This window comes from Mus caroli, unplaced genomic scaffold (genome assembly GCF_978045245.1).
Source record: "Mus caroli unplaced genomic scaffold, Mus_caroli_1 scaffold_13, whole genome shotgun sequence".
NCBI lineage: Eukaryota > Metazoa > Chordata > Mammalia > Rodentia > Muridae > Mus > Mus caroli.
The window spans coordinates 52,208,306-52,226,945 of record NW_028227268.1 but is presented as its reverse complement, the minus strand read 5'-3'; the positions used below and the strand labels follow the sequence as shown (position 1 = coordinate 52,226,945).

Below are 18,640 nucleotides of genomic sequence, written 5' to 3'. Positions count from 1 at the left end.
CGAGGCGAGGCCGGCGACTTGCGTGGCGACCTTCCCGCCCCGCCCCCAGCAGAGAGAGGCCGGAGGCTAGCTGGTGCAGAGACGTTTAATGGCAATTCGTATAAACCAAGCCCATGCACAAGTAGAAAGTGCTCGTGGAGCCAGCCGGGGGCTCCCGCCGCGCCAGGGAATCAGACGCCCGGCCGCGCAGCGCCTTAAATAGATTCTTCACTATACTCTGTATGTTACAGTTATGTACAAACCCCTCCCCACGGGAGCGGGACTCCGCCTCGCGATCCTATGTACACCCCCTCCTCTTTGGCCCCTAAGTGGGTGACCAGAGTCAGGGTGATGGGGAAGACAGGGCCAGGAAAGGAGGAAACAGACGCAAACATGCGGAGTCAAGGTGGGGGCAGAGTCACCCCTGAAACACGAGGGCGCGCGCAGCGAAGGCAGCGGTGGGGACCGAGGCGGATACATTCATCAGAGACTCTCGAACAAATAAATAAGGCAAGTCAGGAAGGTCCGAGTCAGGTGCAGGCAGGAGCGGGGATATGGAGAAGGTGCAGGCAGGGCTCCGGAGGTCACAGCTGAAGATGCAGATATGTGGGGCGTGGGTCTTCTGGAGCCAGGGACCAAAAGAGGAGGCACGACCAGAAGGGAGGAAACGTGTAAGGCCTGGGGGCGGGGGTTCTACGAAGGGCTCCCAAAAAGGTGAAGGGGTGAAGAGCTGCCGACAGGGGGCTCCCCTAGTCCCGAAAGCCCTCTCCTTGTTTAGACAGCCAGAAGGGGCCCCCGGGGTTTTGAAGAAAGGCGTTGGAGAGGTTAGGTGGCCAGTCCTGGCTGGGGCAGCCCCTCCAGCTCCTGGTTCTGCTTCAATTCCCTCATTCTGTGGAGAGACAGAGCCAAGTCAGAGGAGACTGATGGATCAGAAAAGGTGTCAGGGCAGAGAGGTAAGGATGGGGTTAGAACCTGTGTCGGCAGCGCCGCAGGAACCTCATTATTTTCCGGGCTGCCTGGTCCTGCTTCTTGGTGAGAAAGGTGCCCCTGATGGGAAAGAAGAGTCCCCACTTTAAGACCATTGTAGGGAAAGGCTGGAGGGCTGATAGAGGTAGTGGGCATTAACAAAGAGGTAAACTGAGGGCTGTAGAGGGGCAGGAAGGGGTGGTCCCTACTTGTTTCGAGCAGGAAGAGGGCCTGAGGGCCGGTGAGGAGGCCCCGGCCTGCGGCGGTAGGAGCGGTAGTGCTGCTGGATAAGCACTGCTGCTCTGCGGCTCTGCTGAAACCTCTTCTGTTCATAGTAGCTTCGGAACTTGCTCTGAATCAGGATGGCCGCCTGAGTCATTTTCTTATAGAGTGCAAACTGCGGGGAAGGAGAGGGAGGACAGGGGCTGAAATGGAGAGACAGAAATCCAAACCTCTGAAGGTCACCCTTCAATTAGGCCGATGCAGATCCCGTTCTCTGACCCACACACGGCTGAATCCGACTACTCACACCCAGATCTCATGCCTAATACCTTAAGTGCAATCCAGGTCAGCTTGTGGAAAGAGAGGGGAAGTTAGGGCTCTCATAGCACAGAGATAGGTTAGGTGGACGCATGTTGCTATACTTTTGAGAAAATGCTCTAACCTGCTTGTACTTCCGATAACAACGTTGGATCACTGCTGCGGCTACCTCCTGCTGCTCCTTCAGCCTCCGACCCTAAAGGAAGAGAATGAGGCCCCGTCTGAGCCTCTCAAGGCCCACCTAGTAGACTCTGGACCACCTCTTCCTCCCAGAGTCTCCTCCTTAAAACTTTTTAAAAACCATTTACTTATTTTGTGTGTGTGTATATAGGCTGCCTGTGTGTGGACACGAGAAGATAATTCGAAGCAGTCAGTTCTCTTCTTCCACCATGAATTCCAGAGATCAGAATTAGGTTGTCAGGCTTGGTGGCAAGTACTGTGTCCCCCCGCCCCCTATTCTTTCTCATTCCTATTTAAGGCCTCTGAATGAGTGCTTGTTCTACAAAAGCAATGGGAGCCCATAGTCTTCCCTGGTCAAGGATAATTCATCCCAAGAACCTAGACTCTAACCTTGTACTTTCGGAAAGCTGTCTGGATGACTCGTGCTGCCTCATACAGCTCCCGCTGCTCATGATCTGAGAGAGTCAGCAGGGCAAAATCACTTTCCATCTTGCCACTGGTAGATGCAGAAAGGAACTCTGCCCAGGAAGGTGCAGGGGGGATAGTGAGGCGACCTCGTTCAAAGGGCAGCTCACTGTGGGGGATAAGGAAAAGGATATCACAAAGCGGTTTAAATCCCTCGTATCCTAGCAAGAGGTGGCTATTAAGGACGATCCTCAACCAGAGTCTGCAAAGAGTGGCTCTAGAGTTCACCAGCCTGCCAAGTCCCTTCTCACCACTCCAGGGCCTCAGCCAGACCAGTGCTTTGGCTATAAGGAAGCCTACTTCCTCCCTCCCATCTTTCCCTGAAGAAGAACTGGAAGGTTTTATGGTGAGCCGGTCACCTGGGAGGAGCTGAGCTGGGGAAATGGTCCACATTCTCCAGGTAACTGGCCAGCCAGGACATGGTCTCACTGAGCCCCACGGTGCCCGTGTGCTCCCGTGGTGAGGCTCCAGCTTCAGGGAACTCTGAGAAGTCCTCTCGTTTAATCCGCTCTGGTGTGGCGTCGATGATCTGCTTGGCCAGTGAGATCATGTCCACCTAGATGAAGGGAGATGTGTGAACTCTGTGGAGCCCTCACTATCAATGTTCCAGCACAGCCTAAGCTGTAACCGTAAGCCCTGCTCTCTTATCTCCTTCTTTCTAGACACCAGTAGGCAAAGGCCCCAGGAACTGCTTTTCTGACCACTAGTTCTGGACCAGAGTTCCTCATTCCTTCTTTCTTCCTGATTTCCTCTGAGGGACACAGCCCTCTGGGCTGTTATACCCTAGCAAACACAAGATATGAAGGATGAAGACCTTAGCACCCTTTCAGATTGTCCACTATCCCACTTGGACCTGATCCATGCTACACGACCAGCATGTATCTCCACAGGCCTAGCCTAAGCCCATCACTTGCTTCAGGTCTCCAAGAACCAGCCCAGGGCTTACTGTTCACACAACACTCTGGTGAATAGCTAAGCTGTAAGGCCTAGAGCATTTCCCACTTTGCCATACTCCATGATGCTGCACTTGTGGGGTTTTGTTTTGTTTTGAGACAGCATCTCACTATGTAGCCCTGGCTGTCCTGGAACTCACTATGTAGACCAGGCTGGCCTGGAGCTCAGAGATCCTCCTGCCCCTGCCTCCAGATATGGAGTTTTTGTACTTAATGGCTTCCTAATTACACTTAGCTTTTCTAAAGTGGGAATGTCCTCAGGTTTTATATGTCCACAGTTGGCTATACTTGAAGATTCTCATTCATTCATTACCTAATACCTTCCTTAACTTTTACCATGGGCAAGCTTTATTCCTACTCCATGTCATTACCAACCCCTAGTCACACACACTTCCTAGCTGCCTTCCATACCTTGTTTCTTAAGAACCTTTTCCTTCAACTGAGTGTGGTGGCCCACACCTTTAATCCCAGCACTCGAGAGGCAAAGGCAGGTGGCGCTCCGAGTTCAAGGCTAGGTTGGCCTACATAGTGAGTTCCAGGACAGCCAGCACTACATAGTGAGACCCTGTCTTTAAAACAAAACAAAACGTGGCTGGAGAGATGGCATAGCGGTTAAGAGCGTTGACTGCTCTTCCAGAGATCCAGAGTTCAATTCCCAGCAACCACATGGTGGCTCACAACCATCTGTAATGGGATCTGATGCCTTCTGGTGTCTCTGAAGACAGCTACATTGTACTCATCATATATATATAAATAAATAGCTGGGCACGCCTTTAATCCCAGCACTTGGGAGGTAGAGGCAGATGGATTTCTGAGTTCAAGGCCAACCTGGTCTACAGAGTGAGTTCCAGGACAGCCAGAGCTACACAGAGAAAGCCTGTCTCTAAATAAATAAATAAAAATAAAATAAAATCTTAAACAAACAAATAAAAAAAGAACCTTGCCCTTCATGGGTCCACAGGTAATTACAACAGTACAGTTCTTTTTTGTTTGTCTGTTTGGTTGGTTTTTCTAGACAGGGTTTCTCTGTATAGCCCTGGCTGTGCTGGAACTCACTCTGTAGACCAGGCTGGCCTCAAACTCAGAAATCCGCCTGCCTCTGCCTACCAAGTGCTGGGATTAAAGGCTTGCGCCACCACACCCGGCAACAGTACAGTAGTTCTAAGTGAAGATATCCTCCAGAATTCTTAACCTCTCCTATCTATTGTCTGCTGAATCATGAAGTCTGAAAGGAGCTAAGCAAAGAGGTTCTGGGCCTATACCCAAAAATAAATGGTTGTTCTCCTAAAACTGAAGCCGGGCTGACTGTGCTTCATAGAAATGTGTTTCACCCAGCCTCTGCACCCTGCTCTGTTCCTAGTCTTTTGACTCCATCGACAGAAGCAGTACCGGGATCACATCCACAGCTGGTGGGCTGTCAGCATCTTCTGGAGCGGCCCCATCATCCTGGGCTAGTGGGGGGCCACACGGGGAGGGAGCAGGTTCTTTGGAGTTAGTGGCTTCATAGTCCATGAGGAGTAAGGGTGTCTCAGGGGCACCACAAGAAAGTTGGCCTGGGATCGTCTCCATAGAAATGTCAGAGGCCAGCGGAGGAGCAGGGGGAGGACTGCCATCTGGGGCACTTGAGTAGGCTGATGTCACAGAGAAAGTGCCATCTGACAGCTCCGAGGGTGATGAGACACTGCTCAGGCCTGAGGGGAAAATAGGTAGGGAGAGCAGCAGGAGCTGCAGCTTCCTCAGTCTTTCACCCCCAACTCATCTGCCTCCCTGCCTGGCTTTTTGTTTTTTAATATTTATGAGTATGAGCCCCCCCCCAAAATATGTAGGTAGAACTTGAGTTACAGACAGTTGTGAGTTGCCACATGGGTGCTAGGAACAGAACCCAGGTCCTCTTGGAAGAGCAGCCAGTCTCTCCAGTACTTCCTGCCAGCTCTTGGTCCTGTTACCTTCCCTCCCCCTGCCCCTCCTCCCTCTGTCTCACCCTTTAGCTTTGCTCGAGATCTTTTTTGACTGTTTCCTCTAAAAAGACCCAATGCCAGCTCTCACCAGTGTCTGGGCTAGAGGATGGTGGGGATAGAGCGAGTGGGTGCTCAACTGAAAGCTCCTGTCTCTGCAGTTCCTCAAGGCAGCGGGCAAGGCGCACGTGACCACGAGAATGAGCCACAGACAGGGGGAGCCGGCCCAGAGAGTCCGGAATGCTCAGTGCTTGTCGGTTCCAACAGAAAAGGAGCACAGCAGCTTCTAAGTGTCCCAGAGCACAGGCCCACATCTAAGGAGCAGAAGGTGGTGGTGAGGCCTGTCCTCTTCCAGGTCCTGGTCCTCAGGCCCCGACCCACCCCAGTCTGCCTCCCAAGTCCTGGGATTAAAGGCGTGTGCCACCACTGCCTGGTCCTTGCATTTCTTTGAAGCATCCATTCCAGTTGCTTATTGCCCCGTGGGAACTTGGGCACAGCATCCTTACCAGAGGGGTGCAAGAGAAATGGTCCACATTGAGCGGGTCAACCTCTTGCTCTAAGTCCAAGCTTCCTGTTTCCACACTCCTAGAGATTTGGGGCAACAATTAAAGCCCAGTCAGGTTAAACGCAAGGGATGGGGGGCGGGGGGAGTAGGAACATCAGAACCAGAAGGACTGGAAGTGACCTCAATTTAACTGGTCAAGAAGTCGATGTCATAAGTGAGGATGTTACGGATCCTCCAGATACTAACTTTCCCCAAGCACATGCCTTCCTACAGTGAACTCTGATCCTTCCAGGCGGGGCATCAAGTTCTTATTCTCTGGTGCTTCAGTCTCAATAGTTCCTCAGTGCCACACACCCCAGCACTGCCCCAACCCTGGCTGCCCTGCTCACCGCCACTGGCTCAGAGTCTCGATGAGCCGAGCATAGCCCTGTGCAGCAGCCAGATGCAGAAGGCTCATGCCCCGGAAGGGACTTCCATGGATCAGCCGTTCAGGACCCCTCCAAGTGGACCGCGGGATCATGCTCTCTACCAAGACCACCACCCGTGCCTCGAAGCCAGGGCCCTGGCCTTCATCCTGCAGTATACACACCCATATGAGAGACTTGGAAATTTGGTCCTGCAGGTTATCTTCCCAGCTTCAGCTTTTAGCACACACACACACACACACACACACACACACACACACACACACACACACACATGTTTCCCACTCTTAAGTTCCCACCACTGATCACTCACTGGCTCTAGTTTGAGATTCTGTGTGGCCTCACTATCCCCTGCCCCCTGCCCACCTCTAGCTCTCCTGGGAGCTGACCTTACACAGTGCTTGCCATGTCCACATATGTGTTTCTGCCCCAGGAGCTAGAGTCTTCCCTATGCCCTTCCCCAGCCCCTTTCCTTCCAAGACTTTGAACCCATAGAGATCTTACGCCCAACATTCCTGATTCCTCCCTCACCTCACCCTCACTTTTACTTCCACCCTTCATCAGATCAGAAATGTCCCAAGCCTGTCATGCCACGAGGGTACCCAAAATAGCCCCTCTTGCCACAGTGTGTGTGTGTGTGTGCGCGTGTGCGTGTGTGTGTGTGCATGTGTGTGTGTGCATGTGTGTGTGTGTGTGTGTGTGGTGTAGCAAGGTGATAGCAGAAAGAAGGATGAGCACTGGCTGAGGTAGGTGAGTGAGGAGAGTCTAGAATGACTATTGTTGAGCTTCTGTGTTCCCCACTGTAGACCACAGTCTTTGTTTGGAAGTACCTGAATTGGAGGAGCCTCTGGACCCTGACCAGGAGCCTGCCCAGCTGCCGCAATCTCTGCCATCCGCTTCTCCATCTGCTCCAGCCGCTCCAGGATGGACATCCGGAACTGGCTGTCTGTAGGGTGGGCATGGGAGCTAAGTAGACAGGCCCTGTGTGATGCTAGGAACACTACTAGCAGTTGTACTCAAGATCTGAGGGTGAAGAATGGGATGATGGAGCCTGCTCTTCCTCTACACCACACCCCATCACCCACTCATCTAAATAGCACTCACCAGGAAGACTCCACTCTTGCACTAGGACTCTCAGTCTCATAGACTAGAACCAGGATTAAGAACCAATGCTCTTTCCTCTAATATAGACAGCAGGAATTCCTCAGGGTTCATCTGGTCCTCAGCTAACCAAGACACACACTGGCATGCCCTCTTCCAGCCTTTTCCTAAACAGCATGCTCCCCAAGTTCTTGTTCCAGACTTGCCCCCCATGCTAGGCTGAAGTTTTCCAAGGCCCCCCTCCTATGCTAACCACTACTCCAAAGACTAGAGTTGAAAAGCACTGCCTATCCCTGCAGGTCCCCTGCAGCTGTCCATGGAGGATGGCTGGGAAAGGAAAGTGACAGAGATGGATTGCTTTGTTCATCTTCCTCCTCCTAACGCCATACACACATTTACACAGACATATGTGCACACATGCACATGAGCTGTATCCATCCCCTTCTGAGATCAAGTAAGGACAAGGAGAGGGGGTGGGAGGGGAGCAGAGCCTGGGGAAAACAAGCACAGAGAACCAGTGAAGACGGGACGTTCCTCAACGCCACGGCAGAAGGGAGTGATGAGCAGAAACTCAGGACACATGGGTAAGAACGGAAACGTGAAGGTGACAGTGAAGAAGAAAGAGCAGAGCCAGAAATCCTGACCAAGCAATTAGGAGAGAAGCTAAGCATGTTCAGATAAGAGCTCAAGCACTGGGAAGAAGAGAGGAGGCCCAGCAGAGATGGCACAACTATTCGAATAAAGTGATGAACAGCCAGAGCAGGACAGGGAGGGCAGATTAAAATCACACGGCAACCCAGCAGTGCTAAGGCTATGTGACAACTATGACACATGTATACATGCATACACACATGCACACAGTGTGACAAGTATCACACACACACACACACACACACACCAAAGAGTGAGGCAAGAGTAGCAAGCAGAAGCTCTAAGGGAAGGAGGAATGGCAGGAGACAAGAAGACAAACAGGGATGATAGCATAACTGAGAAGAACCAAGAAGTAACAGATCTGCCAAGAGGAGGAAAAGTAAACTCTGGGCAGGCAGCAGCTCAGACAGAATTCTCAGAGCCCCAGGAGAGGCAACAAGCAAAAGCAGAAACAGGACCACCTAAGGCCACACAGAAGCACATGGATCTGTGTCTGCCCCATGGGTAAGCGAACGCTTCAATAACAGCCACGGCAATGCTAGTGCATGTTTCCACTTTTGTTTGTTTTTCTGTAATTTCTAACAGTCCTATAATGAAAACATCCTTATCATCCAAAAGAAAATCATAAAAATAAGTAGCCTATAGGGTTTTTTTTAGTTTTTTCTTTTTTTTTGGTTTTTCGAGACAGGGTTTCTCTGTGTAGCCTTGGCTGTCCTGGAACTCACTCTGTAGACCAGGCTGGCCTCGAACTCAGAAATCCGCCTTCCTCTGCCTCCCAAGTGCTGGGATTAAAGGTGCGAGCCACCACTGCCTGGCTAATTTTTATTTTATATGCATGGGAGTTCTGCCTGCGTGTATGTCTGTGCACCACTCGAATGCAAACATGTCATGCCTAAGACCTTGGGTCAAAGGGCTCAGTACTCACCATCCAGTGACAACCAGTCGAGCTGTGTACTAGGCAGAGACAGGAACCGGCGGGCTCGATACTCAAAGAGCACAGAGGCAGAGAGGGGGCCCTCTCGCCCCGCCACCTGCAAAGACACCAGCCCTACCTCATGGGCTGGGGAGAGCAGGTCAGGAGAAGGCTTGTTCCCCGGCTCCTTTCCCAGCCCATTAGCTATATTAGAGCCAGTGATGGTTATTCCACACTGTTCCCTCGCTGTGGGCCAAGAGAGCAGTAGCTTCAGTTTGTAGCATTTGTACTAATAGGGAGGGGAGACTCTATTCAATAATTTAATGCCTTCTATGGACCAGAGAATGATTGCATGTAGACCCTCAAGTTAAGGGTGTTGCTCAGAAAACGTGATGGCAGTTAACTCTTTTCATCCTTTAGACTAGAGTTCAGCGGTCATGACCCTTACTGAAATGCAGGAAAGGGAGCCTGTCTGTTTACCAGCAGTGTCCAGTAGGAGCTGGGTCTAGAGTCTCAATGTCTACCTCCCTGAGGATAAAGCTGCCCCAGGTTTCAATCTCCAGAGCCTGAGACTTTCCCCGAAGTGGCCAGCTTCTCTGATCTCATCCCTGTTTCCTTTCTTATCCCCTCCCCTTTTGACTGGGGCTGTGGAGACTAGGAGAGAATACAATACTGCTAACCTGGATCCCCCAAGAAAGACAACTGTTGAGTGTTGGATTGCAGGGAAGGGTGGTGTTAGAACAGAGGCATAGACCATTGCTGTCCAGAATGTTCTACAGTGGGAATGTCTAGAATGTGTGGTGATTGAGCACTTGAACTATGGTCAGTATGCTGAGGAGACAGATTTTAGATTTAATTGAGTAGGTACATTTGGCTGATGAGACTCCCAGGATTAGTGTAGAAGACTCTGGCTCCATCTAAGCTTCAGAGACAGTACAGACATTAGAGGTCCCTTTGGTCAAATGCTAAACCTTAGAGGAAGGAAACATGAGGAAGGTATAGCATTTTAGAGAAGATCCCTGGCTTGCTAACAAGTAGACTTTTTAGACCATATCCTAGATTTGCTGACACCAAGGCCAAGCTCTTCTATCTGCCAGGGGGACTGGACACTGGGCTTCAGTGCTGGAAGGGGTCTCTGTCCTCAGAACAACCTATTTATTTCCAGTGCTTCCTGGAAATCGGGAGGTCCTTCCCCCGTCTCAACTGTCCATCATGGCAAGTCCCTTCCCCTGTAGTTACCAATCTCCATACCAGGACAGTAGCAGCGTAAGACACCAGGCTGGACCAGGGAGGCTGGCACTGCGATGTGATCGAAGACACAGGAGTAATGCTCTGCGGCCTCTGTCCAAGGGCCTGTGATGAGCACCTTGACCCCACCCTGCAGACACAAGTCAGACATCACATGGCTGGAGTTGTGCTAGAGTCTCAGGGTTCTGCCAAGTGGTTATTCATCTCATCAGAACTAAGTTTTCTGGTTTTGTTTCTATTTATTTATTTATTTATTTATTTATTTATTTATTATTTAAATAGAATCTCATGTAGCTTAGTCTGGTCTCAAACTTACTATGTAGGTAAGGATGGCCTAGAACTCCTGATCGTCTGGCTTCTGTCTCTTGAGTACTGGGATTAGCGTGCCCCACCTTGCCCATGTTTAAAAAAACAAACAAAAACAACAAACCTCCTCCAGTGCTGAGGCACCAAACTTGTCTGTGCTAGGCAAATGCTAAACCACGGAGCCTCGCCCTCAGCCCTTCACTAGAATGTTGAGTCTACAAGAAGCAGAACTTGGGGCTCCCCAAGAGTGTCGGCTCTGCTGCTGATCTACTTCACCCCACTGCAGTTCTCTTTTCCCTCTCCAAGCCAAGCAGAACTTCCCCACTGCTGACCACAGTCTCTCATCTGCCCGGTCTGCAGGCATCTCCTGTGTGTGTGTGTGTGTGTGTGTGTGTGTGTGTGTGTGTGTGTGTGTGCATGTACATTTTTTTTTTGTCTAGGATTAAAGGCCCCTGTATCCTCCCCTTAAAACAGTCACCAAGAAGCTGGGTGTGGGTCAAAAGCACGCCTTTGATCCCAGCACTCTGGAGGTAGAGGCAGGCGGATTTCTGAGTTCGAGGCCAGCCTGATCTACAAAGTGAGTTCCAAGACAGCCAGGGCTATACAGAGAAACCCTATCTTGGAAAAACAAAACAAACAAAAAAAACAGTCACCAAGAATTAGGTCCCTAAAGGGGCTCTGGGAACATGGGAAGGGGGAGACATGGGAAAAGGTATGTGGAAAAGCTATAGTTTACATAAAAACCTAGGAGAGCCAGGAGGAGGAAGGACTTGGTGGGATCCCTTGGCAGCGCATACGCCTAATAAGCTGGATTTGATTCCTAACATTAAGGGGACCCAAGGAAAGCTGTGTGAGAGAGCAGGTCACAGGCCGTTGGGGATAAGGGTTAACAACATTCATTTTGAAAAGTCTGAGAAACTAGCAAGAGAAGCGGCGGCAGCTGACTCACCTCTGGGTAGGACCACTCTGGGGAGAAGTCTGTGATGGCGTTTAGCGCAGGCGAGAGCTGGGGGGCGGGGGCAGGGACGCCTGGAGCTTCATCACTGATGAGTTCTCCCATGAGGTCTGGGAATGATGAAAGACTGAAGGGCTCGAGCTCGCTGCTGCTGCCAGCAGAGCCTCCGAACAAGGCTTCTCCTCTCATTGCCCTGCCCGACGGCGGCAAGGCAGCTGGGGAGGACGGGGATGAAGGAGGGGATGAAGGTACCGGCGGCACAGTCCCCGGACCCTTGAGTTCCTCCCCACTATCATCATCTTGGATAAAGAATTTGTTTCCTCTTCTCCCGTTTGCTCCCAACTGTGGAGCGAGACCTCGAGCAGCCGCCTGGGGCTCCAGGGCAGCTGCAGGTTCCAGGGCAGGACAGGGAGTGTGAGTGCCCTCTGCCTCGGGGAAGTCTGGGTTTACTCCTTGGCCCCCTCCATATGTCTGGCCCCTTTGGGGGCTGTTGAGAAAACGATCAGGGTCAAAGGCAGGGCTGGGAGGAGCCGGTGGGGCAGAAGGCTCTGGACCTACAACCACGGCCAAGCTCACAGGAGGTCTAGGCTCAGCCTGCGGAGCCAAGTGCCTGGTGGGAGTCAGGCCCCCAGCGCGCTGCTCTAGTCCTGTTAGGAGGAGGATGGCAGTGCCTCCTCTTGATGAACCCCCTCGAGAGGTAGGAGGGCTAGGCCTGATTTCTAGGGGTTCTGCAAATCCTGAGGAGGAGGAGGAGGAAGAAGAGGAGGAAGATGGGGAGGTGTGTGCCTTGGGGAGCTCTGGAGGAAGTGGAGCTATCAGTGGTGGGGGTTCAGGAGGCTTGGAGTGGGATATAGAAGCCAGGGCTAAAGCTCGGGGCTCCACTTTGGGAGAGATGATGCGGTGTTTCGTGCTGCATTTGTGGGTAAGGCTCCCGGAACCTGGAGTGGACAGAGTAGGGAGAAGAGAAGGGATGATACATTTTTTTTCCCACCAGTCCCTTCCTGGAAAGACCCTCTGACTCCCACCCTTCCACTTCCCACCTCCATCCCATCCCACCCCCAGACTCCGCGAGACACAGACACACAGACACAGACACACAGACACACAGACACACACACACACACACACTAAACCTACACACACACACACACACACACACACACACACACACTAAACCTACAGTGTAATACTGATTATGACCACTGGGAGGCATCAAAAGTGGGTCTCCCCCTCCCCTCCCTTTAGTTTCTCCTCAAAATAAACAGGACTAGAGGAACAGAGTGGGGGAGGAGTCCTGGCTTGAGGCAGTAGCTGATAGCAGTAGCTAAAGGCTGAGCAAAAGGACAAAAGAAGACCGAATAGGATCAATGCTAAGGCTGGGAGTGCCTGGTGGCGTTCGGTCTAGGGGGAGGAATTACTGAAAGCAGTGGGCAGAAGGGCTGTGGACCTCCAGGATTGCAGCTCATGCATTTCTGGGGCCTGGGCTTCCAGATCAGGAGTTCTTTGCTCATCGGGCATGCAAAGACTTGCAAATTAGTATGCAAATCTCATGGAGGCAGTTACTAAGCAATGTGGCTAGCTGGGAAAAGAGTTCCAGAGTTTGGGGGTCACTTACCAAGGCCCCCACTGCAGAGACAAGCATGGGTTCTGGGTGCTGGCTTGGTTGGGTGGGTGTCCAAGATCTGTTGCACCAACTGTTCCACAGAGAATTCCTCTGCCCCATTCCCACAGCTCCACTTGATGCCATGAACTAGAGGAGATTTGGGGAAAAGACGGTGAGACTTCCAAAGCATTTTCATGGTTCCTCCAAACCTCCGACTTGCTGAACTTAAACCTGCTCAGACATACAGCCCACAGCTGTCTTTCACTCCCCTCTCCATAGTCCACATCTTAGACTGCACAGGCTCTGTATCCAGTATCCAAACAGGAAAGTGCCCTCCTGGCTTAGAGAGAAAGAGTTACCCGTGGGGTTTGGGCACAGAACCCCAGTGCTTTGGGAAGTTCCACACTCTCTCTCTCTCCCTTAGAGTTCATCCCTGCTTGTTCCTTACACATGGGCTTCAGCTGTCCCAAGAGCTCCTCACGTGACCACTTCAGCCATTCTCGACGGTCGCTACTGATGGAACAAAAGATGGGGCTACAGCCCTTTCCACAATCCTCCAGGGCTGGGACGTTCAGGTAGTGCACAAGGACGATGTCGGGGTTCTGGGGGCACAAAGGCACACAGAGAGCCATGGGGTCTAGGACTCAGGGGCTCAGCCTCCTGGTCCTCACGTTCTTCTGAGAATCACCCCAATTCTAGTCACCCCCAATTTATATCATGTTCTATCCCTAATTTCCTTTCTGCTTTTCCTACTCAGAATCTATTTCACTTCATCTTTTGAGAACCCATTTTCCTCAAAGAACCAGAAGTCTGGCTGACTTCTCTGTTCTTACCTGGAGCAGCCAATAGCAGCGCCGGTGGAATGTGGGGACGATGGAAGAGTGAACGTAGCAGCCATAGAGACACTGCCAGGAGACAGGCTGGGGTGGGGGGAGGGCTAGTCTGCTCCCCAACGCTTCCTCTGTTCAGTTCCTTTGCAGGAATCCCAATCTTTCCACCAGTTCCTCTTCAGTCCTCTCCCTACCCCCACCTTCTTCCCATCCCTTCCAAATTCCAGCAGGCTTTAAGTCATGGTTGAGGGACAGAGAGAAGGGAACAGAGGAACTGGGGGTGGGAGTGGGGTCTTACAAAAAGGGCCCAAGTTGAGGTGTGGGAAAGACATCTAAGGGCAGAGAGGAAGTGCAGAAGAACAAGGACTTGGGAAGCGAAGCCCTGTTTAGAATATCACCACTTGGATCCCTGAGGGAAATGCAAGGGAGGTGAGGGGACTCTCCATCATGTCAAAAGGCTGGGTTATGAAGGGCAAATGGGAAGTTGAGGGTGAGTTCAGCCATCAGTCAGCTGACCAGTCAGACTGATGAGAGAAGGCGGCTGGCTGAGAGGGAAGGGCAGACGACGACGGCCCCACACCCTGACAGGCTGGAGTGTGGGCAAGCAAGGGCTCTTACCTCCATGCCCTGGACCTTGAGTTTCATGTGGTCCTCTCGGGTAGTCTTCCCATCCTTCCGTTTCTTCCAAAGGTAACCATCCTTCCGGTACTTCACCTTCTTACGATTGTAGAGGATAATGGAGCCGTTCTGAGGCCTAGAAGTGGGGGTGGGGGCTTGAGTTTTGTGACCGAACACAGCCCAGGATCTGTTACTCTTCACACTGGAGAGCTTTCTCACCTTGTCTTTGGGGCACAAGACAGCCACTCGTCGTGTTTCTCAAAGGTGATCAGGTAGGATGCAATCTCCTGTCGGAGAGGAAGCACTTGGGTGGGGTCCCCACTTGGTCACTGTCTCAGGGCTTCCGCAGAGGCATGCCACCTACTGGAAGACTCTTCTAGGTATCTGGACCTAGCCTCGTAGCCCTCAGAGCCCTCTTAGGAACAGCAGGTTCTATCTCAAACCTGACCCTGGGCTAGGGATGTAGCTGAATAACAGAAAAAGGCAGTGCTTGTTTAGCATGTGCAAGGCTCCAGGTTCAAGTACCAGGAGGAGGAAAACACCAGTGTAACGGCTCACCTCTCTCCCTACTAGAGCCTACACCATGGGGCCAGCTTCAAGTTGATCCTTTGCTCATATTAGGTACTTTCTCTGTGAGAACCATCAATCGTTTGACACTGAGAAGAACTCCAGGTTCTCTGTCTGACTCCAAGACTTTCAGACAAAGTACCACACAATTATTCCCACTGTTTCCTCAAATCCAGTCCAGTGGCTCTGGCAGATGTGCTCGCTCACTGATTGCTTCCTGAGCAGACCTCCAACAATCACCTTTCACCTTAGTGCCCCACAAGCCTCAGGACCATGGGAGTGCCTCTCTATGTCTGGAAGTTCCAAATATCTTTGATACTTCCCTGTTGCTACTCTGAACTTCATGAAGGCTTTATAGCACTTAGAATAACCATATGCAAACACACCCATTTTTATTGACAATACAGTCTCACTACATAACCTTGGCCTGCCCTGTACTCAATATGTAGACCAGGATGATCACATTTCTGTGGTAATCCCCCTGCCTCTGGCTCCTGAGTGCTAAGATTGTGGGTGTGAACCACTATCCCCCAGCTTTACAGACAATTCTAGTACTGAATCACCAGTCACCAACTACATACAAGGGAACATGTACACAGAATACAGGAGCTGTGACAAGAAGTCTGTGCCCTCTAGAAGGTGGTAAAAAGCAGGGAGTCTGAGACGGGCATGTGAGTATACACCTGTAATCCCAGCATTGGCAGGAGGGTCAGGAGCTCCAGGCCACATGAGCCCTTGTCTCCAAAAGGCCAACTTAGGGCTGCGGAAGTGACTCCATCAGTAAAGCACTTGCTGTATAAGTGTGGACATAAATTCAGATCCTCACACCCCACATAAAAAGCTCAGCACAGCTGCTCATGCCTGGAGCCTGCAATCTTAGTGCTGGGGAAAGACAGACAAGATGATCCCGGGGCTGGCCGGCCAATGAGTCCAGCAAAGCAGTGAGTGCCAAGTTCATTTAAAGACCCTGTCTCAAAAAATAAGGCAGAATGACTGAGGAAGACATCTGACATAGACCTCTCTGGTCTTCACCATCATATATGTACCTGAGCAGGGACATGGAAGCAGGAGGGTCGAGAGTTCAAAGCCAGGGCAAGGGAGTAGCCCAGTCAGCAGAGGGCTTGCCTAGCATGCACAAGGCCTTGGGTTCATGCCCCAGCACTTCATTAACTACGCTTTGCGGCACACATTTAGAATACAAGCACTCAAGTGGTAGAGGCAGGAGGACTGGATATTTAAGGTCATCCTTGGCTATGTAGCAAGTGTGTGACTAGCCTGGGCTACATGACACCCTATCCAAAACCAAGCATTTAACACATAGAAACAACACTAACCATTTTCTCTTCATTGACATCTAGAGTGACATGAGCTAATACAGGTCAGATACACAGCATGGTACTCAATATGAAGAAATATTACGCTGTTGTTTTGTATGGATGGATTATACCGAAGAGAAATGGACTCCCATAAGGTCCAAGACTTTGCGATTCTATAATCTCTGAAAGGCCTAGACTAGTGCTCAGCAATGAGTGTCCACAGACATAGCACTCCACCTCCTCCATTCCACCAGGGTTTGCTGGGTCCCAGTCCCCCAAGCTCCCTAGAAAACCTCATTTGTATTCCATCGGAGCCGCTCTGGAGGCAACAGTGGGCATCGAGGAAGACACTCCAGCAGTTTCTTGGGGAGGAAGATCTTCAGGTGGTGGCTATTCTCTAGAGGGGACCGGAGGAAGAGCCTTGTTAGAGGCAAAACAGAGGAAGGGAGCCAAATATAATCCAGAGCCCTGGGGAAACTGTAACCAGGACAAGAGACGAGGGGAGCAAAGACTCAGAGGGACAGAGAGTAGCAAAACAAGGCTGTGTCCAAACTGAGAACCCATTTTGTGAACTTACCAGCAACCTCAGTGGTGTCCTTGGTATTCATGGTGAAGGTTCCAGGGGGCCAGGTCACCCCCGGCCTGAGGGGCCGGGGGGAGGGGGAGTCTGTGCTGGAAAAGGAGAGAACAAGGTCATGGAAGAAGCCCCCCCCCCATTAACCCAAGATGAGGAGCTTGGTGTGATAAAAGGGGTTTAGAACTCAGTGCTGACATCTGGGAAAGATGAAGAAAATGTGGAACTATGATGTGACAGCATAACTAGAGAACAGAGATGAAAGAACATAGTACCAGGAACCAACATGAGTGGGGAGACAAGACAGAACAGGGTGCTCAGGAAGAAAGGGATGAGTGGGGGGTGCTCACAGTGCTGGAGCACTCCCTAGGGCAGGAAGCTGGATCCTGCATGTCTAACCCAGATTCTCACAGGCCCTGACCGACCTGAGAGAGAGAGTAGGTGAGGTCAGTTAGTAGATCTATTTCTCCACGGAAAAATCAAACAGAAAAAAGAACTCAGGGTACGTTTAGGAAGGTAGAGCAAAGCTAGAGGGAAGGGTAGGCAAGTTGTGAGAGCTGGGGCTCTGGTCCTAGGAGGAGGATGGCTTGGCAAGAAAACCTGGATGCTGAAGGAAAGCAGATCTAAGTCCAAGTCCGGTAACAAGCTGGGCCTTTGAAGACACACCCCAATTTCCTTCTCTCTCTGACTTTTTCTAAGAGGAAGGGTAGATCTGATAACTGACCTCATGTGCTCTCTCTCAGGTTGGTCAGGGGCTGGGAGAATTTGGAATAGACATGTTGGAGTAAGCTTCCGGGTGGGACATGTCGGCTTCCTCTTTGCAGCTAGAATTCTACTTCACCCTAACACTATTTCCCCAACCTCTGCTTCTTCTCTGGCTCCCAGCCTACCATATCCCCTCTACTGCTCTGGCTCCAGCCTGAGCCTCCGCCCTCTTGAGGAACAGATGGGAGCTGGAGGAGGCTCTCTGCGCGGGTTCTGCCAGGTGTCCGGGGATGGAGAGGGGGTGGAAGCCCATTCAGGATCGGATCGGAGGTGTGCAGAGAGGCTAGGGTTGGGATAAAAAGTCCACCCCAGGGTGCAGGTGCGCAGCTCTGGCTAGGCAGTTTGCCAGGGTGCAGAGCTGGAGCTGGATGAGACTGCGGGCCTGAGAGCGGTGGTCTAAGACTGTCGCCGGGGGTGGGATGATCTTCCCAAAGTGGGCGGGGGTCCTGGGAGAATCCCGGAGGTGGGAGGGGGTCCCGCCCGCAAACCCGGATGTTCTGGAGAAGCAGCTGAGCAGAGTTCATGAACACCTGGCAGCAAGGGGCAGTGCGGGAGACCGGTGAGGGGGTCTGGGGACTCTCCCCGCACTCTCTGATCCGTGAAGGAGCCCTGCGCCTAGCGGCGCCCCCTGGCGCGGGGAAAGAGGACGGAAGCGGTGAGGTGGGGGCAAACGGGGAGGAGGGACGGTGGTCCCCAGCGCCGCGCTCCACACCCGGGCCGCGTGGAGCTGCGCCCCCTGGCGCGGGGGCGGAGAGGCGGGCTAGAGGCCCTGGCTCTTACCTCCCGGGGTCCCGCGGGTGACGGCGGCAGCGGCCATTCTACCCCAAACCGACCCCCCCTAGCGCCGGCTGACAGCGGCGTTCGACGTCAGTGCGCACGGGGCGGGGCCTCCCAATTAAGGGAACGGGGGTCGGGAAGGGAACCTGGGGTCAGCACACTTGGGGCTCTGGGCCAGTCTACGAGACGCGCTGCTGGACCGTCCCTAAAGAGGCAATAGCGCTGAGGAGAACCGGGATCCGGAGGCGGAAGCTCGGCCGATTGACGTGACTTGTGGGCGCAGGAGGATGGGGCGTGGGCAGAGGTCCAGGGCCAGAGCCCTGGAGGCAAAGGAGAGTGCTTGAGAATGCAGAATTCTTCTGGCCTCGGGCGAGACTCGGCAAATTTATGGACCCAGCTTGACTTCATTGTCCTGAATCCTCAAGAAAATCAACGGAGTCCGCCTTTT

At 52.1% G+C, this 18,640-nt stretch overlaps 1 protein-coding gene across 7 annotated transcripts; it reads right to left on the bottom strand.

Annotated features, from left to right (window-relative positions):
- Positions 1–527: 527 nt before the first annotated feature.
- Positions 528–18,528, bottom strand: Camta2 (calmodulin binding transcription activator 2). Of its 7 annotated transcripts, none has more exons than XM_029483335.2 (23): positions 18,196–18,528; positions 16,654–16,748; positions 16,370–16,473; positions 14,413–14,480; positions 14,194–14,329; positions 13,579–13,665; positions 13,194–13,347; positions 12,758–12,892; positions 11,137–12,080; positions 9,885–10,011; positions 8,646–8,780; positions 6,799–6,914; positions 5,933–6,117; positions 5,545–5,623; positions 5,130–5,352; positions 4,473–4,774; positions 2,490–2,686; positions 2,056–2,239; positions 1,610–1,681; positions 1,497–1,517; positions 1,155–1,342; positions 952–1,026; positions 528–868 (listed from the first exon to the last, which is right to left on the bottom strand). In XM_029483335.2, exons 2-23 carry the CDS (start codon positions 16,682–16,684, stop codon positions 805–807), a joined length of 3,627 nt encoding a protein of 1,208 aa, XP_029339195.1. In that variant the 5' UTR covers positions 16,685–16,748; positions 18,196–18,528; the 3' UTR covers positions 528–804. The 7 variants fall into 7 exon arrangements, with proteins under 7 accessions (XP_029339195.1, XP_029339196.1, XP_085685963.1 ...); XM_029483336.2 differs by having other exon boundaries at positions 13,579–13,650; XM_085829837.1 differs by lacking the exon at positions 1,497–1,517.
- Between the last annotated feature and the right edge of the window lie 112 nt (positions 18,529–18,640).